Source organism: Oryza glaberrima, chromosome 8 (genome assembly GCF_000147395.1).
Source record: "Oryza glaberrima chromosome 8, OglaRS2, whole genome shotgun sequence".
In the NCBI taxonomy this organism is placed as follows: Eukaryota; Viridiplantae; Streptophyta; class Magnoliopsida; order Poales; family Poaceae; genus Oryza; species Oryza glaberrima.
In genome coordinates, this window is record NC_068333.1 from 23,792,902 (window position 1) to 23,813,529 (window position 20,628).

The window sequence follows — 20,628 nt, forward strand, 5'->3', positions numbered from 1 at the left end:
CATGCATAATCTTATCATCTCCAAGGACCACATATGTATGGAGCTAGAGGAAGAGGAGAAACCGTTATAGCTTAGTCCCTGCCTTTTCAACTCCCTCACTACCTGATCAGTTTCATGCATGATATCATGTTTCTTCTTTTTTGGCTGTGTGCATTTTATACAGAGGCCGGATGTAACTCAGTTTGATTGTATCATCTTGATGTAATTAACTGAGTCTAAATAAAACTTCCATTATATAAAAAAAATGATATCATGTTTGTTGTACCAATCTTTTCAAGTAAAACCAATTGCATTTAGCTAGTACTAGTAGATTGGCTGACATGCATGAAGATGTCAAGCTGACATCTCACTCTTCTCCCATTGAGTTAAATTGTTACAGATTTTTTTTATGAACCTCTTTTAGGTGACATATGCAAAAGAAACAATAATCGATGTCCCCTCGATGGGCAAAAATACTTTCTCCATTTCGAAGGCTTTATCTTTTTCTATGGATAATAATAAGCCGACGACACATGATCAATCGAGAAAACTGAGTGACGATAACAACCAAAAAAACTCTAAATTAATTCTAAAAACAGACTTTGCACTTTCCTTAACGGTCCAAAAGTCAATGCCGAGTGACGATAACAACAACAAAAAAAAACCTAAATTAATTCTAAAAACAAAGTTCAAAAGTGTAAAACTGGCTAAGACTTATAAGCCACAACTCAAACCAGCAAACTATAGAGCTTTTTAATTACATAATGGAAGTGTGTGTAATTTCATCTCTTGTGTCTCTAAGGGACTGTTTAAATCTCCTGGAAAAATTTTTCACCATGTCACATCGAATGTTTGGACACAAGCATGAAGTATTAAATATAAAAAAACTAATTACACAGATTGCGTGTAAATTGCGAGACGAATCTTTTAAGCCTAACTACTCCATGATTTGACAATGTGGTGCTACAGTAATCATTTACTAATGACGGATTAATTAGGCTTAATAAATTCGTCTCGCAGTTTATAGGCGAAATCTTTAATTTATTTTGTTATTAGTCAATGTTTAATACTTCAAATATGTGTCCGTATATCCAATGTCACATGTCAAAATTTTTCACCCCCGGATCTAAACACAGCCTAAGAAAATCTACTTACTAACTGGGAGATAGCTAGATGTAGGCCATGACTGTATCACTGTAGTATATATACTTAATATTCAGACTTTAATTGGGATATATAGTTACATAATGTGCATTAGGATGTTGTAGAAGTACAGTTTTGCCGATTGGCTGGTGTATGTAACCAACGCGATGCATGGTTGGTGATGTCGCTTTTGAGGACAAGCATATTCAATGGCAGAAAGAACCACCCGATTGGTAGATCAGAATGAAAGGTGTCTATGTCTACTGTCTAGGCATTTAGGAAGAAGCAAGCTGTGTTTCCATGGTACAAAACAAATCTGAAGAGGTATCATGGGCTAATTAATGTGCAGGGTCCACTGACTAATAGCATAAACAGAGTTTTTAGTCAGGTTAATTAGCTGAACTCCACAAATTAAGCTTACAATCATTTGTTCATGAGATTAGAATTAACCTTACTAAGGACACCATAACCATATTCTTTATTTCTACTGAATTTTGAGTTAGATATTGATATTTTGTCAAGGTAATTTACATATTATGAAAAATAATAACCATTACGGATATGGTAAGCGACGTACCTATCGACAATAAGGTTACATGATAACTTAATCAATCTTAAGATATGCCGACCTAGTCTCTGAGAGGTATTTATAGGTTAAAGGTGTGTACATTCATACGAGTGAATGTGCGTGCGTATGTGAATGTTCACATTTGGACCGTGTGTTTTTTTAAAAAAATAGTCATTAATTTTTAAGGTATTATATGACACAAAAATAATAATTTTGAAGAAGTTGTACTACAGTTCATCATGCATACTGGTATACTCCTATATGATAAATCCAACTAGTCAAAGAGAGCTTAAGGACATAAAGTCAATCAACAGGTTGTTCACGGCCTCCTCCCAGTGCTCGCCCATAACTGATGCAGGACAGCAAGGGAACAGACTAAAAATCCATTAAACGCCATTGTTCTTTGCTTTTGAATTTTTTTAACGCAACAGTAGAAGGATTCTCATAGTAACATGGTAAATATTTGCATAACTTGATACTGAGACCACCGCATACAGCTCTGCTTTTTTTTTGGAAAGAAATAATCACCACACTTAGGAACAGTAGCAATAGCTCTCTTTTTATATTAACAAAATAATTTCATGAAGTAGAGTACAATGGTGGTGGTGGCAGTGCAGCCGTTGAGGAAATCTTCATGGGCAGAACCTAACCAAATAAGGAGCTACAAAATATTACAAAGTCTCTGAAAAATGTGTAGAAAACTCTACTTGCTTGCTGTTCTTCCCTCCAAAATCCTCTTACAATGTTGAAGACTGCCTCCAGACAAGGGGATGGACTAGATCCAACATCTCAAACTTATCTGGTGCATTGCATGCTCCTACCAATCTTGCAGCATTATTATTTCCTCCTGTTCAAAATTTCAGAAGATTTTTATATATTAGAAGAAGCAGTTAAGAGAAAATTTACAGTAGTAAATCCAATATTCAGGGTCTCACAAAGTCACAATTAATGAACTTTGGTTGCAGTACCTATTGTCAATGTGGGGTCCTTTTTTCTTGCTTTCTCTGTCACTCTTCCCCTACTGGAAAGAGCATATGTTGTTGAACACCAATTGATTGAGCATCTCCTGCTGCCTTGGCTCCCCCACTGCTTGCATCAGGTAACTGCCATTGTCCTGAAAGAGGATGCACACATTCAGTGATGACCTCAGGTGGGTAAAATTGTTGGATTTTTTTTACTTTGATGCCATGATATATGTAGCTAAATTGGGACATTTTCATGTATGATTTAGCCAAAGAAAGGTGGACATGTGCCAACCTGAGAGAAAGAGATGGCTCCATGCTGGCTTTGCAGTGAGTAGGATGTGGTTGAGGTTGTGTCCATGATAGCTTGAGATGGAGCTGGGCTTGATTGGTTCAGAACTGGAGTAGGCATTGAAAGGGCTTCTTGGAACACGCCTCCAATCTTCTGAAAAATATTAAGAACATTAATCTAACTTTGCACAAGAAATTGATTTTAGGCATATTTAGTTCAAGGTACAGTTATTTATTTAGATATTTACTTGGTCATGAAGGCCATCACTGTCCATTCCAAAGCCATACAACACTGGGCTCATTGAAGCAATCCTCATGGATAGGAACTGCACCATATAGACAAAACAAAAAAAAAAATGTCATCCTTTCCAAAGTTTTCAAAATTGAAGCAATACTTCTTTTTTTTTCTTTTTTTTTAGTGTACCTCAACTTGGTTCTGCAAGGACTGTACATAGTTGATGATCTCATCCAAAATGAGAGCCTTTCCAGTAACCTGCAGAAAAGCACAGTTGTTTCTTATCAAAGTTAGAGCCGTGCATTAGCAAGATGTCACTACAACTGTACAACTCAACAATAATTACTCTCAAAAATAAAAATGAGAGGAAAGAATTGAACTCGAGCATGTAGTAGTTAAATAGTAGTAACCAACTTATTTTTTACCTTGTCACAACCAGGGACCAGTGCTTGCAGCATCCTCATCCTCTCACTGATCCTCTCCCTCCTCACCTGTAGAGAGAAAATGTCACCAAGAATCAGAGACCAGGAGAAAAGATGCAGAAGCTGCAAGCCAAAAACCACTCATGCAAAAGCAGCAGAAAAATCAAAACCAAAACCAAAGTGAAGTGCAGTAGTAGTACCCTCTCTGCAAGGCTGTGGCTATCAGTTGCTTGTCCTCTCCTTGCCCTCACATGGATGTACCCTTTTGGAGGCTCATCTTCAGTGGTGCTCTTCTCCTCCACTTCTTTGCTGGCCTTCTTCCCTCTCCTGCTCTTGCCATCCTTGCAGCTATCCTGCTTGCAAAAACCCAGAATTGAGAAACCAGAATGCAACTAACAATGTTCTCTTTCAGAGATGCAAACAAGAATGCCAATGTCAATAATGTCAATGCTTTGGTTGTCAGTTGTTAGCTACCTTGGAGTGTGCACTGTCTTCTGCTGCCTTCCTCTTCCTGTCCACAGTTGGAGAGGTGTCAAGAACTGCAGACACTGAGCTCTCCAATGAGGCATCCTCCACAATGGCTGCTGCTGCTGCATTGGCAGGTTGTGGAGCTTGGGAGCCATGGCTGTGGTTGTAGAGGAAGAAGCTTGAGATGTTGGGGTCATTGGTGGTGGCGATGGCTGCTCCAGCAGCAGTAGCCTTGAGGAGGAGAGAGTGGTGTGGTGAGAAGTCTGCCATTGCTTTGCTGCTGCTGAACTCTCTGTGTCTGAAACTTTTTGGTGTTGTTGATTGGAAGTTTGGTTTCTTCAGAGAAAAGAGGAGTACTAATTCTTGGCAGAGGCTAAAGAGTAGAGCAAGTTTGGCTCCTTGGTGCTTGCTCATGCTGGCTTATATAAAAGCTGAAATGCCAGGAGAGAGAAGAGAGTGAGAGTGAGAGAGAGAGATGATAAGACCAAATCATTAATCTCAATTGATGGATGAGTTGGCAGTGTGCAGTGTTAACAGAGGGCCCCTGTGTCGAGGGCTTGCCTGCAAATTGCAATACACTGCTGTAAAAATAACATTTTTAAGTTTCCAAATGTTCACTAGGATTAATTAGTTAATTAGTAAGAAATAAAACAATGATATCTATCCATGCATGGAAACAACTAATAAGAAATCTGAGAGCATACATTGCAAGCTACTGAAAGTCTGAAATATATGGCTTTAAATTAAATATCATATTTCGATTAGAAATCAATGGGAATCTCTTGACTTTCCTTCAAAAAAGAAAAAGAAACATATGGTTCATGGACAAAAACAGAATGCAGCAAAGTCTTTGCTACCAACTGAATGCAGCTATGGTCGATGCAAGGGTAATTGATTAAGCTGTGCTGCATACAGCTTCACTGGGTGAGTAAATATTCACCCTTACAAACACTGCAATGCAACAGTAGAAAAAACCTCTCTAGCTAGGGATTGCAATAACTGAACCCTGAAGACCAGGGGATCAAGAAGAAAAAAAATTCAGTGTACCACTTGGGAAAAAAATGGGGATTGTACAGTACATTCCTCTCTCGAGGCCGTTTATTTCACAGCAAGTATGCCATGTGGAGCAGTTACACTCCCACTGTATCACTGCACGGTGGAATTTTGGAATTTTCTCAGGGGTAGAAGGCTCTGTGCATTAATGCAAATGATATTTCGAAAGGGTTTGAAGTTTGAACACAATTTTACACAGTAGTAGTTGCTACTTGCTGCTAGTTATACTAGCTTCTATTCCTCATCAATGAAAGAATTTAAATGAGAAGGTCGTAGTAGTGATAAGATAAGTTTGAAATGCATGTGTGGGAGCTACGAGGGTACTACGATGTAATATTGATTTTTTGTACCTTCAGTTACCTTACTGGTGTTGAGCTGTCGAGATGCAACACTTCAAAGTTGTAAATGTGTTCTCTGAGTACCTCTTCAAGAATTGTAAAAAAAACTAAGATTGACGTATCAATATATTTTTACCGGGTTGGCCGAAGGATTAGGCCGACCATATGTTATTTCGATGTATGAATATAAGATGTTCTCTCACAAAACAGTTAGTAATCACTGATGAATTTGCCTGAAAAAATGTCAGTGATAGTTTGTAGAATCGACACATTGTTGAAACTGAAGAAAAAGAATATAACAGGACAGTCAGGCATGCACAAGTACAGATATCAGATATATGCATGCTCTGAGGGCATTTTCCCGTAAAACTCTGCAGATAACTTGCAAAATTAAGGACCTCTGACAGTGGATAATTGCTAGTATTCAAGTGTGTTAGCAAATTTCTTGTCAGTGGTCTGGCCTGCATGCATTCAGGGGAGAAGGCCGGGCCTCCTGTGTGTGATAGCAGGCCAGGCACATTGCCAGCCAGTACACAGATCTCCAGGTAGGGCAATGGCTAATAGATGATCATGACATGACATGATTGGCTAACTACAATTATAACTATTCTAACATTTCAGAAGAACAAGTGGTTAGATCCTGAAATGACAACATCAATCACTGCCTATTTCTATGTATTGTGAGGGAACTAATAAGCAGATGCAGACTGCAGTATGGCTTCAGATAGAAGTCTGAAACTTTGGAGCACACACACAAAGGCATCAATCAATTAACATGTTTATTAATTTAGTGCATCAAGATAATTAGTGATCCTGTGAGGCACTGATCCAATCACATTTCTACTGAACTGTATATACACATACCCACATTGGTATATATAAAATAAAAAATAAATCCATATATTACTAGTAACTAATTGGAAAGGCTAGCTGAAGGTATCTAGGCCGCAAGACTTTTGGGCATTAGCCACTGTGTATGTACCACCAGGTAGCCAATGTGCAGTTGTGCACACCTATTAATCAAATATCTACCCCACCACCAAACCACCAACCAACCATGGAAGCTGGAGCTAGCTAGCTATCTAGGATCAAAATACAACATTTTAGTTTGTATATAAAAAATAAAATTGCAATATATATATGATTCAAGAATTGAATGTTGTTTGAAAGAAGGATTGTCAAAATTGATCCAACAAAATTCCTGGTATATACTCATTCTGTCCTAAAAAAAATCCAATTATAGAAATGATTCTGGACACATGTGTCGAGATTCATCCTTAGAATTGGATTTTTTTTTTTTGGACGAAGGGAGTATGGTCCATAAGTTGATTAATAACATACTCCTATATAAGAAAGAACAATATTTAGACAAATTAAAACCCCACACAGTCATACTAGTCAAGCATCAACCTTTGCATCTACACATGATTTTTTTTAAAAAAAATCAATTGATTTTTTCTTTACATTATTAATATTCTTGGATACTACAGTTCTTCTTTGAAAGAACCATACTTTCTTTTCTATGATCACGTCTCTGGATCAAATTAGTAGAATCGTCCTGTAGCTAGGTTAGCTGCAGTCTAGTGTTCAACTTTGGAAGAGTAGAAGGCCTTGTATGCATGTGTAGCTGAGCCCATCAGCCCATGCATGAGGGGGTACGTTGTACTGCTGTTGGCCTGTTGCTCTGTATGAGAAAGCGTGCATGTATATTAGTATGAGTACAAGTTATTAATTAACTCGCAGAGTACGTACGTTCAAACGTACATGATACACAGTGATAAATGCAGAATGAAAATTATCTGGAGTCCTACAAACCCCTCACTTATTATGGCTGTGTTTAGATCCAAAGTTTAGATCCAGACTTCAGTCCTTTTCCATCAGATCAACATGTCATACACACACAACTTTTCAATCACATCATCTCCAATTTCAACCAAAATTCAAACTTTGCGCTGAACTAAACAAAACCTATATAGAGGGAGTATTAATTTGTCTAACTAATACTCTATTCAACTTTGATATATAATGAACTTTGATATATAATGAACAACGCTATTGAGGTCTACCAGACCTCCTCCCTTCCCCTTCCTTCCTCTTCTCCTCCTTAAGCCAGCAACGGAGATGTCCTCGCCCCACTATCTTCCTCGTCTCTAGCGACTTCCTGACCACTCCCTCACTTTGACCCCACCGCCTCGCCTCGTAATCACTCACTTCACTCTGGCCCCACCATCGAAGACGCCACCATTGCCTCGCCTCCTAACCACTTGCTTTATTTTGCCGCGCTGCCAACACTAGCTCACCGTTTTGTGGTCTCTGACGTTGTTATCTCACTAAGCCCACCCGTTCTGCTGCCCACCTGATCTTCTCATGGCTATCATTCTAACGCCGATCAACTTTTCCTCCCTTCCACCTTCTTTACTAGGACCGTAACCTGAAACCCTAACTGGTCAGGCCATCATCATCTCGCCGCGGAGGAGGGGTGTAGCATGAATCATGGTATGGATCTAATGGTGGAGGATTCAACAGAAATTCAACATAACCTAATGGTGGGGAATTGATTTCGATCTGTCGTATTTGCCGGGGTAGAAACGCTGAACCATGCATGTGTCGTACATAGCTAGCTAGCTCAACCACTGCCAAGCTGCAGGTGCCGTGTTGAAATTCGCACGTGTGAGTACTGTGCAAAAAGGAAAAATGAAATGAAATGAAACTGCATGCATGCACGTACGTACGCCGTTTGATCGAGGAAGAAGACGACGACGCTCGTACAGTGATCTCTTGATACGTACTACATGCATGCATGCATGACCAGCAGCTAGCTAGCTAGCCAGCCAGCGTAAGGTCTCATCGTACGTATGATCGAGCTATGCCTATACGGCTATATATATATATATATATAGTACGGAGTACTACTCTATAGAACGAGAGATATCCAAATTTTATGTCTCATATCTAGTTTCGTAGTACTAAGATATATTTCATTTTGCGTAAAATACATGACCAGTCTGAGCGAAAGTGTCACTTAGTTCCGTAAATTTGAAAATTGTACATTGAGATCTATGATCTTGTTTTAATGAACTATAGCCGGTCCAAACCGTGTTTGACTAGAGCTGAACGTTACATTGCGCTCTATGTAGGCAACATTTTGCATCTGGACCCATACGCATCTCGATGTAGTAGTAATTTTGTACTTACCCCCCTTGCTACAGTAGTCGTCGAATTCCCCCCAAATCCCTTCGTTTCTTTGCATTCCCCTCGATGGCTAGGGTTTGCGATGATGAGGACAGCGTTCGGAGACAGCGAGGTAACAATGGTAGGGGCGCCGATTCATCTTCTCTCTTAAAGTTGAGGTCCATTGCAACCGTCTTGTCGACGAGGAAGACGTGTCGTCTATCGAGCAAGACTGGTCGCGCAGTCCAAATTGACGCATCAATCACCTCGCACCGCCGATGATCGTCAATGTCATCCTCGTCCTACTTAGGTCTCTCCCTCAGAAGCGTCGGGGGGGAGGGGGATGCAAAGGAACGAAGGAATTTGGGATATTTGGGGGATTTTGGTGAATACTGTAGTAACAGGGGTGTAAGTACAAAATTACCATCACGTCGAGATGTGGAGGGACCGGATGAAAAATGCTGCCTATATATGTGGAGCGCCACTTATGCGGTCAACTATGGTCAAACGCGCTTTGGACCGGCTATGGTTCATTAAAACAAGATCATAGATCTCGATGTGCAATTTTTAAGTTTACGGACCTACATGACATCTCCGATCAAGTTTAAAGGCCGTCCCTTTATTTTACTCTTTTATTTTCTAGTACTAAATATTTATGGGATGGAGGTAATAAACATTGGGCTTATAGCTCATGCACTGCTCATTTCATGCATCTATAACTATATTACTATACATGTATTTCTCTCTCTCTCTCTCTAGCTCTCCGTGACCGATCGATCGATCGATCCATGGCCTTTTTCGGCCGTCTAGCTAGCCAGCTAGCTAGCTTGACTGTGTGTTGTGTTGACGCATGCATGCATGTCGTATTGTGATTGGAGCATGCATGCAGATGCAGACGTAGCTAGCTAGCTAGCTAGGTATATATAGCGCATGTATCCGATCGATCGATCTGGTGTACGTACGTACGTACAAGCTAGGCCCGGTTCAGTCGTCTCTACTCCTCGGAGAGATAGAGAGAGTGTGTGTACTCTATCGATCGATCGCATGCATGCGTTTCCTGGCGATCACCATCATATATTGCTATGGGATATATAGATCGATATACAGTACTCCCTCCATCCAAAATATAAGGAATTTTGAAGGATTACTGTCCAGATTATAGTAATAGAATGTGTCACATCCCTTCAAATTCCCTTATGTTATAGGACGTATGGAGTATATGATACGAGTGCGTAAGCTAGACTAGGATATTGTGCATATTAAAGGGGAGAGGATTTTACTCACTTGAGAGGGGATCTCCTCTCGCCTAATTTTCTTCTCTCAAATTTAATGTAAATGGTTGTGAGAAAAAGATACCAGAATAATTTGGCAACGTAAAGTATACTAGCATCTTCTATCAAAAATCATATTCAAATTCGATCTACGCATTGAGAAATGTAAAAAAAAACAAATTTAGACATGAATAATATTGTCTTTTTTTTATTTCTCAATATATGAGTTGAGTTTTGACTTGATTTTTATGGAGCAGTATATGTATACAATATGAATGTTGTCAATTTTTTTTCAGAAAATTTTACAACTATGTGGAAAGTGTTTGAATAAACAAGGGGACACCCCTTTAAGAGTTTGAAATACTTTCCCGTGTTACAAGTTATGGAGTCGCGCGTAAATGGAAGAATTTATTTTGAGAGGTAGGTCAAAGAAAATTAAAAGCACTAGCCACTACCTCATTCTAAAATAAAATAGAGCTATTCCTAACATAGCCTATTCTCAAATGAAACTATTTCTTTACCTATCCTATATATGATCTCAATCAATCACAAGCTCATAAGCATTCTCCATTTAATTTATCCACATATTGTTTTCTTTTCTCAACCAATCATATTTTTTTCAATTATTTTCACCTGTTTTTTTAATATCCGCATTGAACTGAAAAATACTTATATTTTAAAACGAAGAAAGTAGCTCTTCCATTAGTTGCATGCTACCGTTGGGCCTCCAGCAGCCCAGTTGCTCATAAGCTTTCCCTTGTCCTTTTGCAAGCTACCTACCCTTTTTTATGTCAGATTATTCTCCGAATTATTAAAATAGACTATTTGTTCCACATTTTAAAAAATAAGTTTTTCTCGAAGTTCTTTTACAGTTTAAACCACTTGTTGTAAGCTATATATTTTAAGTTTTTTTTAAAATATTTAATTTATCTCAATAATAAAGTAGATAATTCACCGTAATAATCTAAATAAAAATAAGCAGGGATTGCCTTGATTCAGACTCAATATCCACAACGAGCATTCCTATGTGTCAACCCATTCAACTGAAATCTTGCAAATCCAAATGGAGGTGTGTAAATTATGCTAATGGATGACAAATTATTACGTAAGCACGCGGGAATGCCTCCCCAAGCTTCTAAACGGTATAATTGTTTTAAAAAAGAACTTTCTTATTTAGCATTTCTTAATTTCAGCTTCTCAATCGTCTAGCTAGTATTTCATACATTCAATTGTCTTCTCGAATAATAATTGTAAACTATTTTTCCAACATGGACCAGAATGGTCATTGTTGTGGATGGAAATCGTCTCACAAGAGGCAAAACTACATTAGTTTCAAGTAGCATATTAAAAGGGAAAGTATCAGTGTTGTTGTGATAGAGTCATAGTTGTGTAACTCTATCCACTATGATTTAAATCTTGATGCTCACGAATATTACATGTACATATGCAGATAGACTTTCAACAGGCTTTTAATGAGATCAATGATGTGCTAGCTACTAGCTAGCTAGTTTCTATTTCTTTGAGCATATGTTAAAGACACATTAGCGATGGTGTGATTGTGATGTTGCTCGTGTAATGATGCGTGTGCGTGTTTGTCTACCGTATAATAAAAAAAAGTAGCATATTAAAAAAGAAGAAAATAAAGAAACATAAGACATCGTTCTCTGCATGACGCGTGCGTCGATCGATCAGCCCAGCAGGTGTCAAACAGCCTCTTTAGCCCAACAATGTTAAGGATGGAAGATGGGCCTCCAGTCAGCCCATGACACTGGCAGAGGAGTATTTTACTACTACCTCCGTTTTTTAATAGATGACGCCGTTGACTTTTTCTCACATGTTTGACCATTCGTTTTATTCAAAAATTTTATGCAAATGTATAAGATATAAATCACACTTAAAGTACTATGAGTGATAAAACAACTCATAACAAAATAAATTATAATTACGTAAGTTTTTTGAATAAGACAAATGGTCAAACATGGAAGAAAAAGTCAACGGCGTCATCTATTAAAAAACGGAGGGAGTACTACATTACTTCAGATTTTTTTCTGTTTGTGATTTCTATTTTTATTATTTATTAGATAATGGATAGAAATCTACAAGTGGATATACAGTAGAAGTTACATGAGTTGTTAAACTCCAAGCCTCAAATCCGAGGGAAAAAAAGAAAGAAATAAAGCTAGTAGAAGGATAAGAAACAATCTAACTATATACTAATATAAAAAGAAGGAGTTGCCCCCCTCCAATGCTACAGGCCAAATCATCCGGACTAACCTGGACCGTCCATCCGCGCGCAAGTTTTCTCCACCGCACGATTTCACAGGCGAGGATTCCGCGCGAAGACATCGCTCCTCCTCCACCCGCGGCCGCGGAGACCGCGCGCTTCTCTTCCTCGCTCACTCCTCCCCGCGTCCTCGCAGGAGCGACTCCCCACTGCCGCCGCTCCTCCGCGTCCTCGCCGGAGCAGCCGCGCCCGTCCTCCTCGCTCGCTCCTCCTGCTCCCCGCTCCCGCCGCTACGCCGCGTCCTAGCCGGAGCCGCCGTGGCCGTTCTCCTTCTTCCCCACCGCCGCGCCCCGCTGGCGGCGCTACGCCGCGTCCTCGCCGGAGACGTGGCCAGATCGTGCTTCTCCCACTCCGATCAGCAGCCGGAGCCGACTTCGGCCCCTTCTCCGCCGCTGGAATAATCGACCTCGACCTCAGCCCGCGGCCGTCCTTCTTCCCCACCGCCGCGGCTGTCCTCCACACGGCCTTCTCCTCCGCCCCGCTGCCGGCGCTACGCCGCGTCCTCGCCGGAGCCGCCGCCGTATCGTGCTTCTCCCACTCGGATCAACCGCCGGAGCCGACTTCGGCCCCTTCTCCACCGCCGGAACTGAACTCGACCTCGGCCCCTATAGTACAAGTAAGTCCCAAAAATCCTGTGTATTTCCCTAATGTTTTCCGTACGTGTGGGAATTTTAATCTTCTTCCTTGTTGAGCATTGGCCTGTAGCATTTGGTAGTTGAAAAGACGATCTGAAAACAAGTGACCATGATTTTCCTTTTTTTGTTGGAGTTAGTGAACAATTTGATAATTACATTGAGGTGATCTTACTCGCTGCCGTGCCTCCTCGCGACTCCCCGCCGCACGCCACCGCATCGCGTGCCCCTCCGCTCCCAGACCGGCGCTCACCTCTCTCCTCCGTTCCACCATTACAGGGGGCAGTAAGCCGGTGAAAGTCCCCGTAGTAAGACCAAGGATTGTGGCTTCTGCGACGACCCCAATTCCGTTGGGCTCCACGATTTCGACTCCCTCGGCCTCAACGGTGCCCCTTGCCCGTCTGACCTTTCTTTATGTCTGTCGTTGAAGGATTTGCAGTGGTGGTTGGTTAATGGTTAGGCAGGTTGGTTTAATCTGGTATAGGATCCTAGTTGTTTCCTTTGTCGATCCATTGCTTTCACTATTAGATGATCAGATTTGGATGCCGAATAGTGTGCTAAAGATGATGTCCGTCATATGCTAATTTAATTGCCAAATTGCAACTTGTTACTCAAAGTATCTCGCTGAATGTACAGCTCTGATTCAAGGAACTCTCTTATATTATTTGGATTATGGGAGCTTTCTGTTCATCTTTGCAAGCTGATTACTCTGACCACTATCAAGGTATGCAGCCGCTGTCTGCTGACATTGGTCTTAAGGTGTTATCAGAATTTACTAATATTTCTGGTATACTTTTTCTATACTTTATTTTTTACAGATTTGTTGTGTCCAATGTTTAGCCTAAATCTGTAGATTGGATATTAGTGACCATTTGTATGAGCAGATGGATCAATACATACAACCAATCAGTCTTGCCTTTGGACATCAATATGTTATTTTGCAAGCAGATTCCTTAGTTTGTCACACTCTAACATGAGATAATTCTTGGAAATTCTAGAAAGCTGGCTAGGTTTCTAGATAATCCCTTCTTTTATTTGATGTAATCATCGCTTGCCTGGCAGCTGCATCATCAATGGTTTGCTGGCCCCTCCTTATTTCAAATATTGGCTTATTCATGTCCTATACAGGAGGTTCCGGTTGTATTTATATAGGGGAATGTGTTCTCTGATTTAGCAGTACCCTAAGTTTTTGTGTCTAGACATCTTTTTGAAACAAAATGTCGCTTGACAATTAGCTTTACTGGTGGTCATATTTCTCCAATTTTACATTGCTCTTTCCCGTGTTTATAATTAAGAGTTACTGGACCAAAGCAAAGATTACTCCCTTTCACGTATGATGAAGGCTTATGAATGTGTTCATTTTTCCTTCTTTTCTATGCAGGTAAGGGTGGATGGTCTGAACATGGAGTACTGCGGTGGTCTGGTCAGCAATAAACAGGTGGATCGGTTGGTACCTGATTCAAGCTAGCCACGGTCCATCTCCAAGTATATTTTTCTAACCCATTTACAGCTTTGTCCAGTCCTACCATTAGTTTCCAGTGAGTACAAACCAGTTTGATTCAAGCTAAATAGAGTAATTCTTTTCTTCACAATTCTTGTAGAAAATATTAGAAAAATCCACTTTGATTCAAGCTATACAAAAAATAATGTAAAAAGATCACGATGATTGTATTTTTAGCACTTAATGTTTAGTGGCAACGTAAGAGTTAAACCACCCATAGTTTGTGCCTTCGTGGTAGTCCTATACCTTGTGCGCTGGTTAGATCCTAATTGGAATCGCCTCTATTATATGGTCTTTGTATGGGAGAGTTGTGTGCAAAATAAAATCATATTATGTTCCTAAATTTTTGCAACTTGTAAAGGCTCCTTCGGCTGCTGTCACCCAGCCACGGAAGCATGAGCCAGGAAATGTCGCATAAGCTGAATCTGAAATGCCATTCTTCTTTGAGTAAATACCTTATGTACACATGAAAACTCACCTAATACTTTCTATACCCTCGAATTTTACACGATCCTCTGTGTACCCCTGAAATTTCGCTTTGATCCCTTCCATGCCCCTCCCGTTAGGTTTCTATTAGATACGTTGCTCAAACCGTGTATTGTGTTGTCAGTATTTTTAGAAAATACCAAAATGCCCCTGCCAACCCTAACTAAAGTTCCCCTTTCCTTCTCCCGCATCCTCTTCCACGCGAACGGCCTCTGCGCGCTGCCGTCCCGCTGCCCTCCAGCCACGCGCGTCGTCATCCAGCCGCCCTCCCGCCGCGCGGGGCGCCGGCCACCGCCCCTCTGGCCGCGCGCGCCGTCGTCCACCCGCCGTCACGCCGCGCGGGGTGCCGTCGTCCAGCCGCCCTCCCGCCGCGCGGGCGTTGCCGGCCACCGCCCTCCCGCAGCACGAGCCGCCGGCCACCGCGCCCCTACCGCACGGGCCGACGGCCGCCGACCCTCCGGCCGCGCGCACGCCGTCGTCCAGCCGCCGTCACGCCGCGCGGGGCGTCGCCGGCCACCGCCCTCCCGCGCGCGCGCCGTCGTCCAGCCGCCGTCACGCCGCCACCGCCCCTCCCACCGCGTGAGCGTCGCCGGCCACCGCGCCACCGCCGCACGGGCCGCCAGCCACCGCCCCTCCCACCGCGCGGGCCGCGGGCCGCCGTCCCTCCTGCCGCGCGGGCATCGCCGGCCATCTCCCTCCTGCTGCCACTCTAGCTGGCACTCTTCCATCTACAGGGGTGTTTTAGACATTAGGAACCACACATAACGTGAAAATGAAGGAAGCCTAACGGAAGGGGCATGGAAGGGATCAAAGCAAAATTTTAGGGGTACAGAGGGGATCGTGTAAAATTGGAGGGTATAGAAGAGATTAGGTGAGTTTTCATGTGTACACAAGGGATTTACTCTTCTTCTTTCATTTTGCACCGTTGTGAATTTGCGATGAGATGCGCTTTCCTGCCCTTATGTGGCCACATAAGCTGCAACTCTCCGATCAATGCCTCTCCTCACCAGCAATAGTAGCGGGAGAAGCCTAGGTTCAGCAATCAGGAGGGAAGGCAGCAAGGTTCGTCAGCTCTAATCCAAAAACACAGCTCCTCAATGCACAACTTTTCTCTGTAGGTGAACGCCCTCGCTCCTGCAGACAACAGGTTTCTGATGATTTTATGAATGAGGCTCCTCTTTGGATGTTTGCTTCTTATATGTGTTTTATTTTACATTAATTAATTGCCCTTCTGACCAAAAAGGGAGATATCAGATTAGACAAACTAAGAACTGAATCCTATGAAGCAGGCAAGCAATGGCATCCTCTGCAATCAATAAAGGTTTCCACTTTTCAGCACTCCCAACTAGCTTTTTCTTTTAGTTTCAGTAAGAACTTTGATTGAATGTTAAGTACGCCATCATCCTCCCAAGAAAATGTGGAACTGCATGTTGCATGTTGGTAAATAATAATTGATAAAAGGTACTGACTGCAAAACCCAAAATTGCAGTCACCAATTGCTTCTAATAAAATTGGTGCAATAAAATTGGTGCACACATGTTTTAGTTTCCTAATAAAATAATTTGCTGGCAATTGTGGCATACTATAAAGCCCATGTCCTGCTTTACCTTGGACAGATAATAAGAGCATTGTATATACCCATAGGTGCACTTACAATTATCCCTTTTTCTTGGTGTGTGCAGAAAGATAGTTTTGCAATTGACTTGGCATATTTACTGTTAGTGGCAGCGATCATGGTTATCACTCTTTCAAGTAATAATGATGTTGCCCTCTTGATAAAAGTTATTCTCTCTTCAGGTTTTCTTTGCATATATTTCAGATTTTTATTGATTGCACATCAGTGACTATGTTTGATGCTTTACAATACAAAATTCCTTTCTAAATTTGTAGGAAAGCTGGAAAAAAAATCGGAACATAAGTGCAGAACTGACCTTTTGGTTAAATCTACCGATGACTGATAATACTATTTTGTTAGTTCATTGTGTGGCTTAATGTTTTGAACTGTTCGATAAAATCCCAGGTAATCTTTTTTTGTTTTCATCTGTTTGCATTTGCAAAGCAACTCATTTAATTAGCTAGCTTTAGGTTGCTTAATTACATTTTTATATAGCTAAAGTTTCTCCTCCTTTATTTCAAGTAAAGATGTTTCTTCTCTGGAATTTTGATATTATAGAGTTCTAATGAGTTTTAATTACTAATGATATAAGGCATAAATTTTATCCATCAATATATGCTTCTGATTATTTCATATATTATTTTCAATAGATGGAGCTTGGCTCATAAATGCAATGGGTGATTTATGGCCTTTAAAGGGTTTCACTGCATAAGGTATTGTGATTTTAGGCAGTTTTAGCAGCCTTCCGAGCTAATGCACATCAAAATAATTTTCTTGCTAATATGTGTATTTAACAAGAAATAATCGATTCAGGCAATGAAATCGCTTTCCAGATTGGGCTATAATTAATTGCTCAGCAAAGATGTCGAACTAGATATGTAGACTAATCCTAATAGGCAAGGAAAAAAAAGAGGATATCTTCACAAAATGATAAAGTTGTTTCCAGAATGTTCACACTTGGTATATTCTTTTTACTTCAATTAAGGCAACCATGTTGAATACTATTTTGATGATGATTTTCTGAAATACCACTGTGATGACTATTTTTTGGAAGTGAAAGAGATAAATTTCTACTTGCATAGTATATAAACTCATTGGTAATCATGTAAATGCCATTTTAATTTCAGATCAAGATGAGTATATTTGAAGTAGCGGGGTGAAGAGAAGCTATTATGTACATGGTGGAGCTGGAGATGTGGAGTCCTTTTTTTGGAGTATATAATGTAGACAGTGGAGTTCATTTCAATGCCATAAAGACATATATTTCTCTGAGCTTTTCAAATGTTTATCGAGCTTTATATGACAAATTATGTAGCTACTTTGCATTTTTTAGTGTTTAAAAGCGGTTATAAAGTAGTATGTCAAATTACATTAGTAGATAACTCTGAGTATGTATGTTTTGTGTGATATATATTATAGGAAAATGCAATAAATTTTGTCTTTATATGATTGCAGTGACATAAATTGTTGAAAACGTGCAATACGATTACTAGTACTAGTAAAAGACTCAGTTTTGAACTTCTTCGAGGTCCAAGTTTCAACCTCTTGCAGCAATAAGCCTTCCCAACGTTTTACCAAAATCGCCATCCCTTATGGAGATCTCTGCCCTAGCATGAGATGGAGGGAGGGGCAATGTGGATCTAGTCCACCCTGCCACCATCGCACCATCCCCGCCGTTGCTGATCTCATCCGTCCTCCTTCCACTACTTATATCGGTTACTGCGCTACCTGTCGATGCCGATTCCAGCTACGGACACTAGGGAGTAAGGAGCTTGTTAGCCCATAATGCTTGTCTATCAACATGATGTGACCATGCCTATTATAGATACAACTATTATTCACATCATGGATCAACAAAAAGACTTTAAGATCAAGTCGTTGAAGTGTTGGAATCCGATTCGACCACCTGTTACATTTCTGACTTCAAACGGTCACCAAATGTGCATACGAGCTTCATTTTAAGTCCACGAGTACTTAGTGCAAAGCTCTTAGAGTTTCCTCTTCAACGGATCCAACCTCATCTTCAAATTCCATTTCAGTTGGATGCAATCATAGAAAACAAGATGTTGCGTCACCTATAATTAATTAATTGGTTTACAGGCTTGTAACTTCATCTGGAACCTTGACCCAAGTGGAGCCCAATTGGGGTGCACCCCAACCTAGTGGAGTATGACCCTAGGGACCCCTAGGTCGTCATCCTACTTCCATAAATCGCTAGGTACCGCTTTAGGATTTGTCGGGTTTTGTTCAGATTATAGTTTAACCATTGCTACTTTACCTTGTGGTTGCGCATATCGGCTAGACCGCCTAATTACTCGTCTTTGGAACCCTAACTTATGTGTGTATTCGATTCCTATTTGTAATTTCAGATTACTTTTATCTTATTCTTATTTGTTTCTTTGATTTGCTTGCAGGAATAAGGTTGATCTGTACTGGTTAGATGAACAATCCAAGGAGAAGTGAATCGATCGCTATGGTGCAACACAACAATTCATCAATGTTTCTTCCAAATAGTAGTTATCATCAAATCATCGAAAGATCGGGTCAACCAGAATCGTGAGCGTATCAAGTGCAGTTCAGGATAGGATGTAGTGCCGAGAGCAGATGTGCAAAGAATATGCTCCCTAAAAACTTAATCACCCACCTACCCTAGGCACTCAAGTGAACGGAGTTCTGGAGGCCTGCTCGTCCCGAACACTCGACCAGAGATTGTAGAAGTAACGCAGGAACAGAGAAGCCTTCAGGGAGATAAGGTACCTATTCTGGAGGAGAAGAAGGATGAAGAAACTATACTCTATTGTGGAGGAGGATATAAGGTTGCACACCAGAGAAACGTTACCCTTTGCTCATCAAAACAAAATGTTAGGGAGGCAAGCAGCCGTCCCCCACGTGCCGCGACCATGGCCCGGCCCAGCGCGGCGCGCGTGTGGCAGTCCCACCACCACCTCAATCGCTCAAGTGCTCTAAGATAACAACCTATTTAAGTTGAGGTTTCTTATCATTGATTTTCAAGTTGGTATCAATCTCTTAACAATAATTGTGAGCCATGGAATTTACTAGGATTAAATTAGACCTAGCCCATCTAGTTCTAATTAACATAAGGCACAACTATCTTTTAGATGTTTCATAATACAATGCATACATTTATGCGTGCCATTTAATAACACCTCTGCTTCACTAAATTATTTTTTAATTCTTTACTCTTAAAATATCTAATTTTGTTGGTTGTATGCATATTGTATTTATTAGTATGATTCAACAGTAAGATGATAATTATTGTTTGTTGGTTTTTGGTTAAGAATGCTTGTGCCATATTGTAGAATGAAGGGAATAGATTATTAATAGGACAAGTAGTACTTCAGCATGCTTTTATTTAAGAACACATTCTAAATGATTGGAGCGCTTAAATTATGAACAGTACAGAGGGAGTGCAACAAACGGAATATTGATCATATCCATGCCAGCATGCATATATTCTGTGGTCTGAACTTTTCCCGCCATTGCCACTTGGTTAATTGGAGCTGCAACTACTGATCATCATATATACGAGCAGATCAGCAGAGATGTTAATTAATTGCTGCACTTAAGCTGTATATATAACCATTGGGCAACTGGGGTCTAATGTCTCCCTTTAGACCTCTTCAACCATGCATATATAATTCAGTTGGGGTTCGATCAATCGGAAGCTAATTAATGATCAACTCACCTTGATCCTACTATCTACGTTGGAGTACGTAGTAGTATTAATTAATTAGTTAGTTACTTCCTTATTTTAAATATATGATGTTGTTACTTTTGGACATTCGTATTATTTAAAAGTATTATGTAACTATTGTTTATTTTATGGTGATTTATTTTATAGTTCATTTTTTTAAGTATGACTAAAATGTTTCATATTAATGTTAAACTTTTAATAAAATGAATAATCAAATATCATGTCTGTTGTAGCCTAGCGTTGTATTAAAAAAACAGAGAGTAGCTTGTACAAATAAAAATATTTACTTGTACTTAACTCAAAATTGTGGAGTAAGTACATCATTAATGCCTTTACCTAGTTAGCTCAACCTAGCTAGCCCCGTTGATGCGAGATCGTGGAAGTAGTTAAGGATGTTGAGATGGCCTACTGGTAGTTGAAAGCACAATCGAGGTAGGTATATAATTTCATTACTCTGATAATAATTGTGTAATCTTGTTAAACATCTCCCAGTT

General features: G+C 40.5%; 1 protein-coding gene and 1 long non-coding RNA gene across 12 annotated transcripts; one reads left to right on the plus strand and one right to left on the minus strand.

The window, feature by feature from the left end:
- Nucleotides 1–2,231: 2,231 nt before the first annotated feature.
- LOC127781509 (transcription factor bHLH137-like) lies at nt 2,232–4,468 on the minus strand. 2 transcript variants are annotated; one of them, XM_052308471.1, is made up of 8 exons: nt 4,075–4,468; nt 3,801–3,953; nt 3,604–3,669; nt 3,368–3,436; nt 3,192–3,269; nt 2,948–3,094; nt 2,659–2,804; nt 2,232–2,537 (listed from the first exon to the last, which is right to left on the minus strand). In XM_052308471.1, the coding sequence occupies exons 1-7, from the start codon at nt 4,336–4,338 to the stop codon at nt 2,709–2,711; spliced, it is 873 nt and encodes a 290-aa protein (XP_052164431.1). In that variant the 5' UTR covers nt 4,339–4,468; the 3' UTR covers nt 2,232–2,537; nt 2,659–2,708. The 2 variants fall into 2 exon arrangements, with proteins under 2 accessions (XP_052164431.1, XP_052164429.1); XM_052308469.1 differs by having other exon boundaries at nt 2,948–3,097; nt 4,075–4,466.
- A 7,783-nt stretch (nt 4,469–12,251) lies between these two features.
- LOC127783259 (uncharacterized) lies at nt 12,252–17,865 on the plus strand. Of its 10 annotated transcripts, none has more exons than XR_008019269.1 (8): nt 12,252–12,801; nt 13,097–13,541; nt 14,199–15,951; nt 16,048–16,125; nt 16,487–16,601; nt 16,695–16,824; nt 17,070–17,132; nt 17,547–17,865. It is a non-coding gene; the product is annotated as an uncharacterized LOC127783259 (long non-coding RNA). The 10 variants fall into 10 exon arrangements; XR_008019272.1 differs by having other exon boundaries at nt 14,199–14,302; nt 15,815–16,125; XR_008019266.1 differs by having other exon boundaries at nt 13,097–13,281; nt 13,454–13,541; nt 14,199–16,125.
- Nucleotides 17,866–20,628: the final 2,763 nt, after the last annotated feature.

What these genes read in the sequence shown, in the direction of transcription:
- LOC127781509 (XM_052308469.1), bottom strand. Translation starts at nt 4,338, where the DNA reads ATGGCAGACTTCTCACCACACCACTCTCTCCTCCTCAAGGCTACTGCT. An exon ending in GTGATGGCCTTCATGACCAA is followed by an intron (nt 3,098 to 3,191) that starts GTAAATATCTAA and finishes AATATTTTTCAG; the next exon opens with AAGATTGGAGGCGTGTTCCA. An exon ending in GAGCCATCTCTTTCTCTCAG is followed by an intron (nt 2,805 to 2,947) that starts GTTGGCACATGT and finishes ATCCTCTTTCAG; the next exon opens with GACAATGGCAGTTACCTGAT.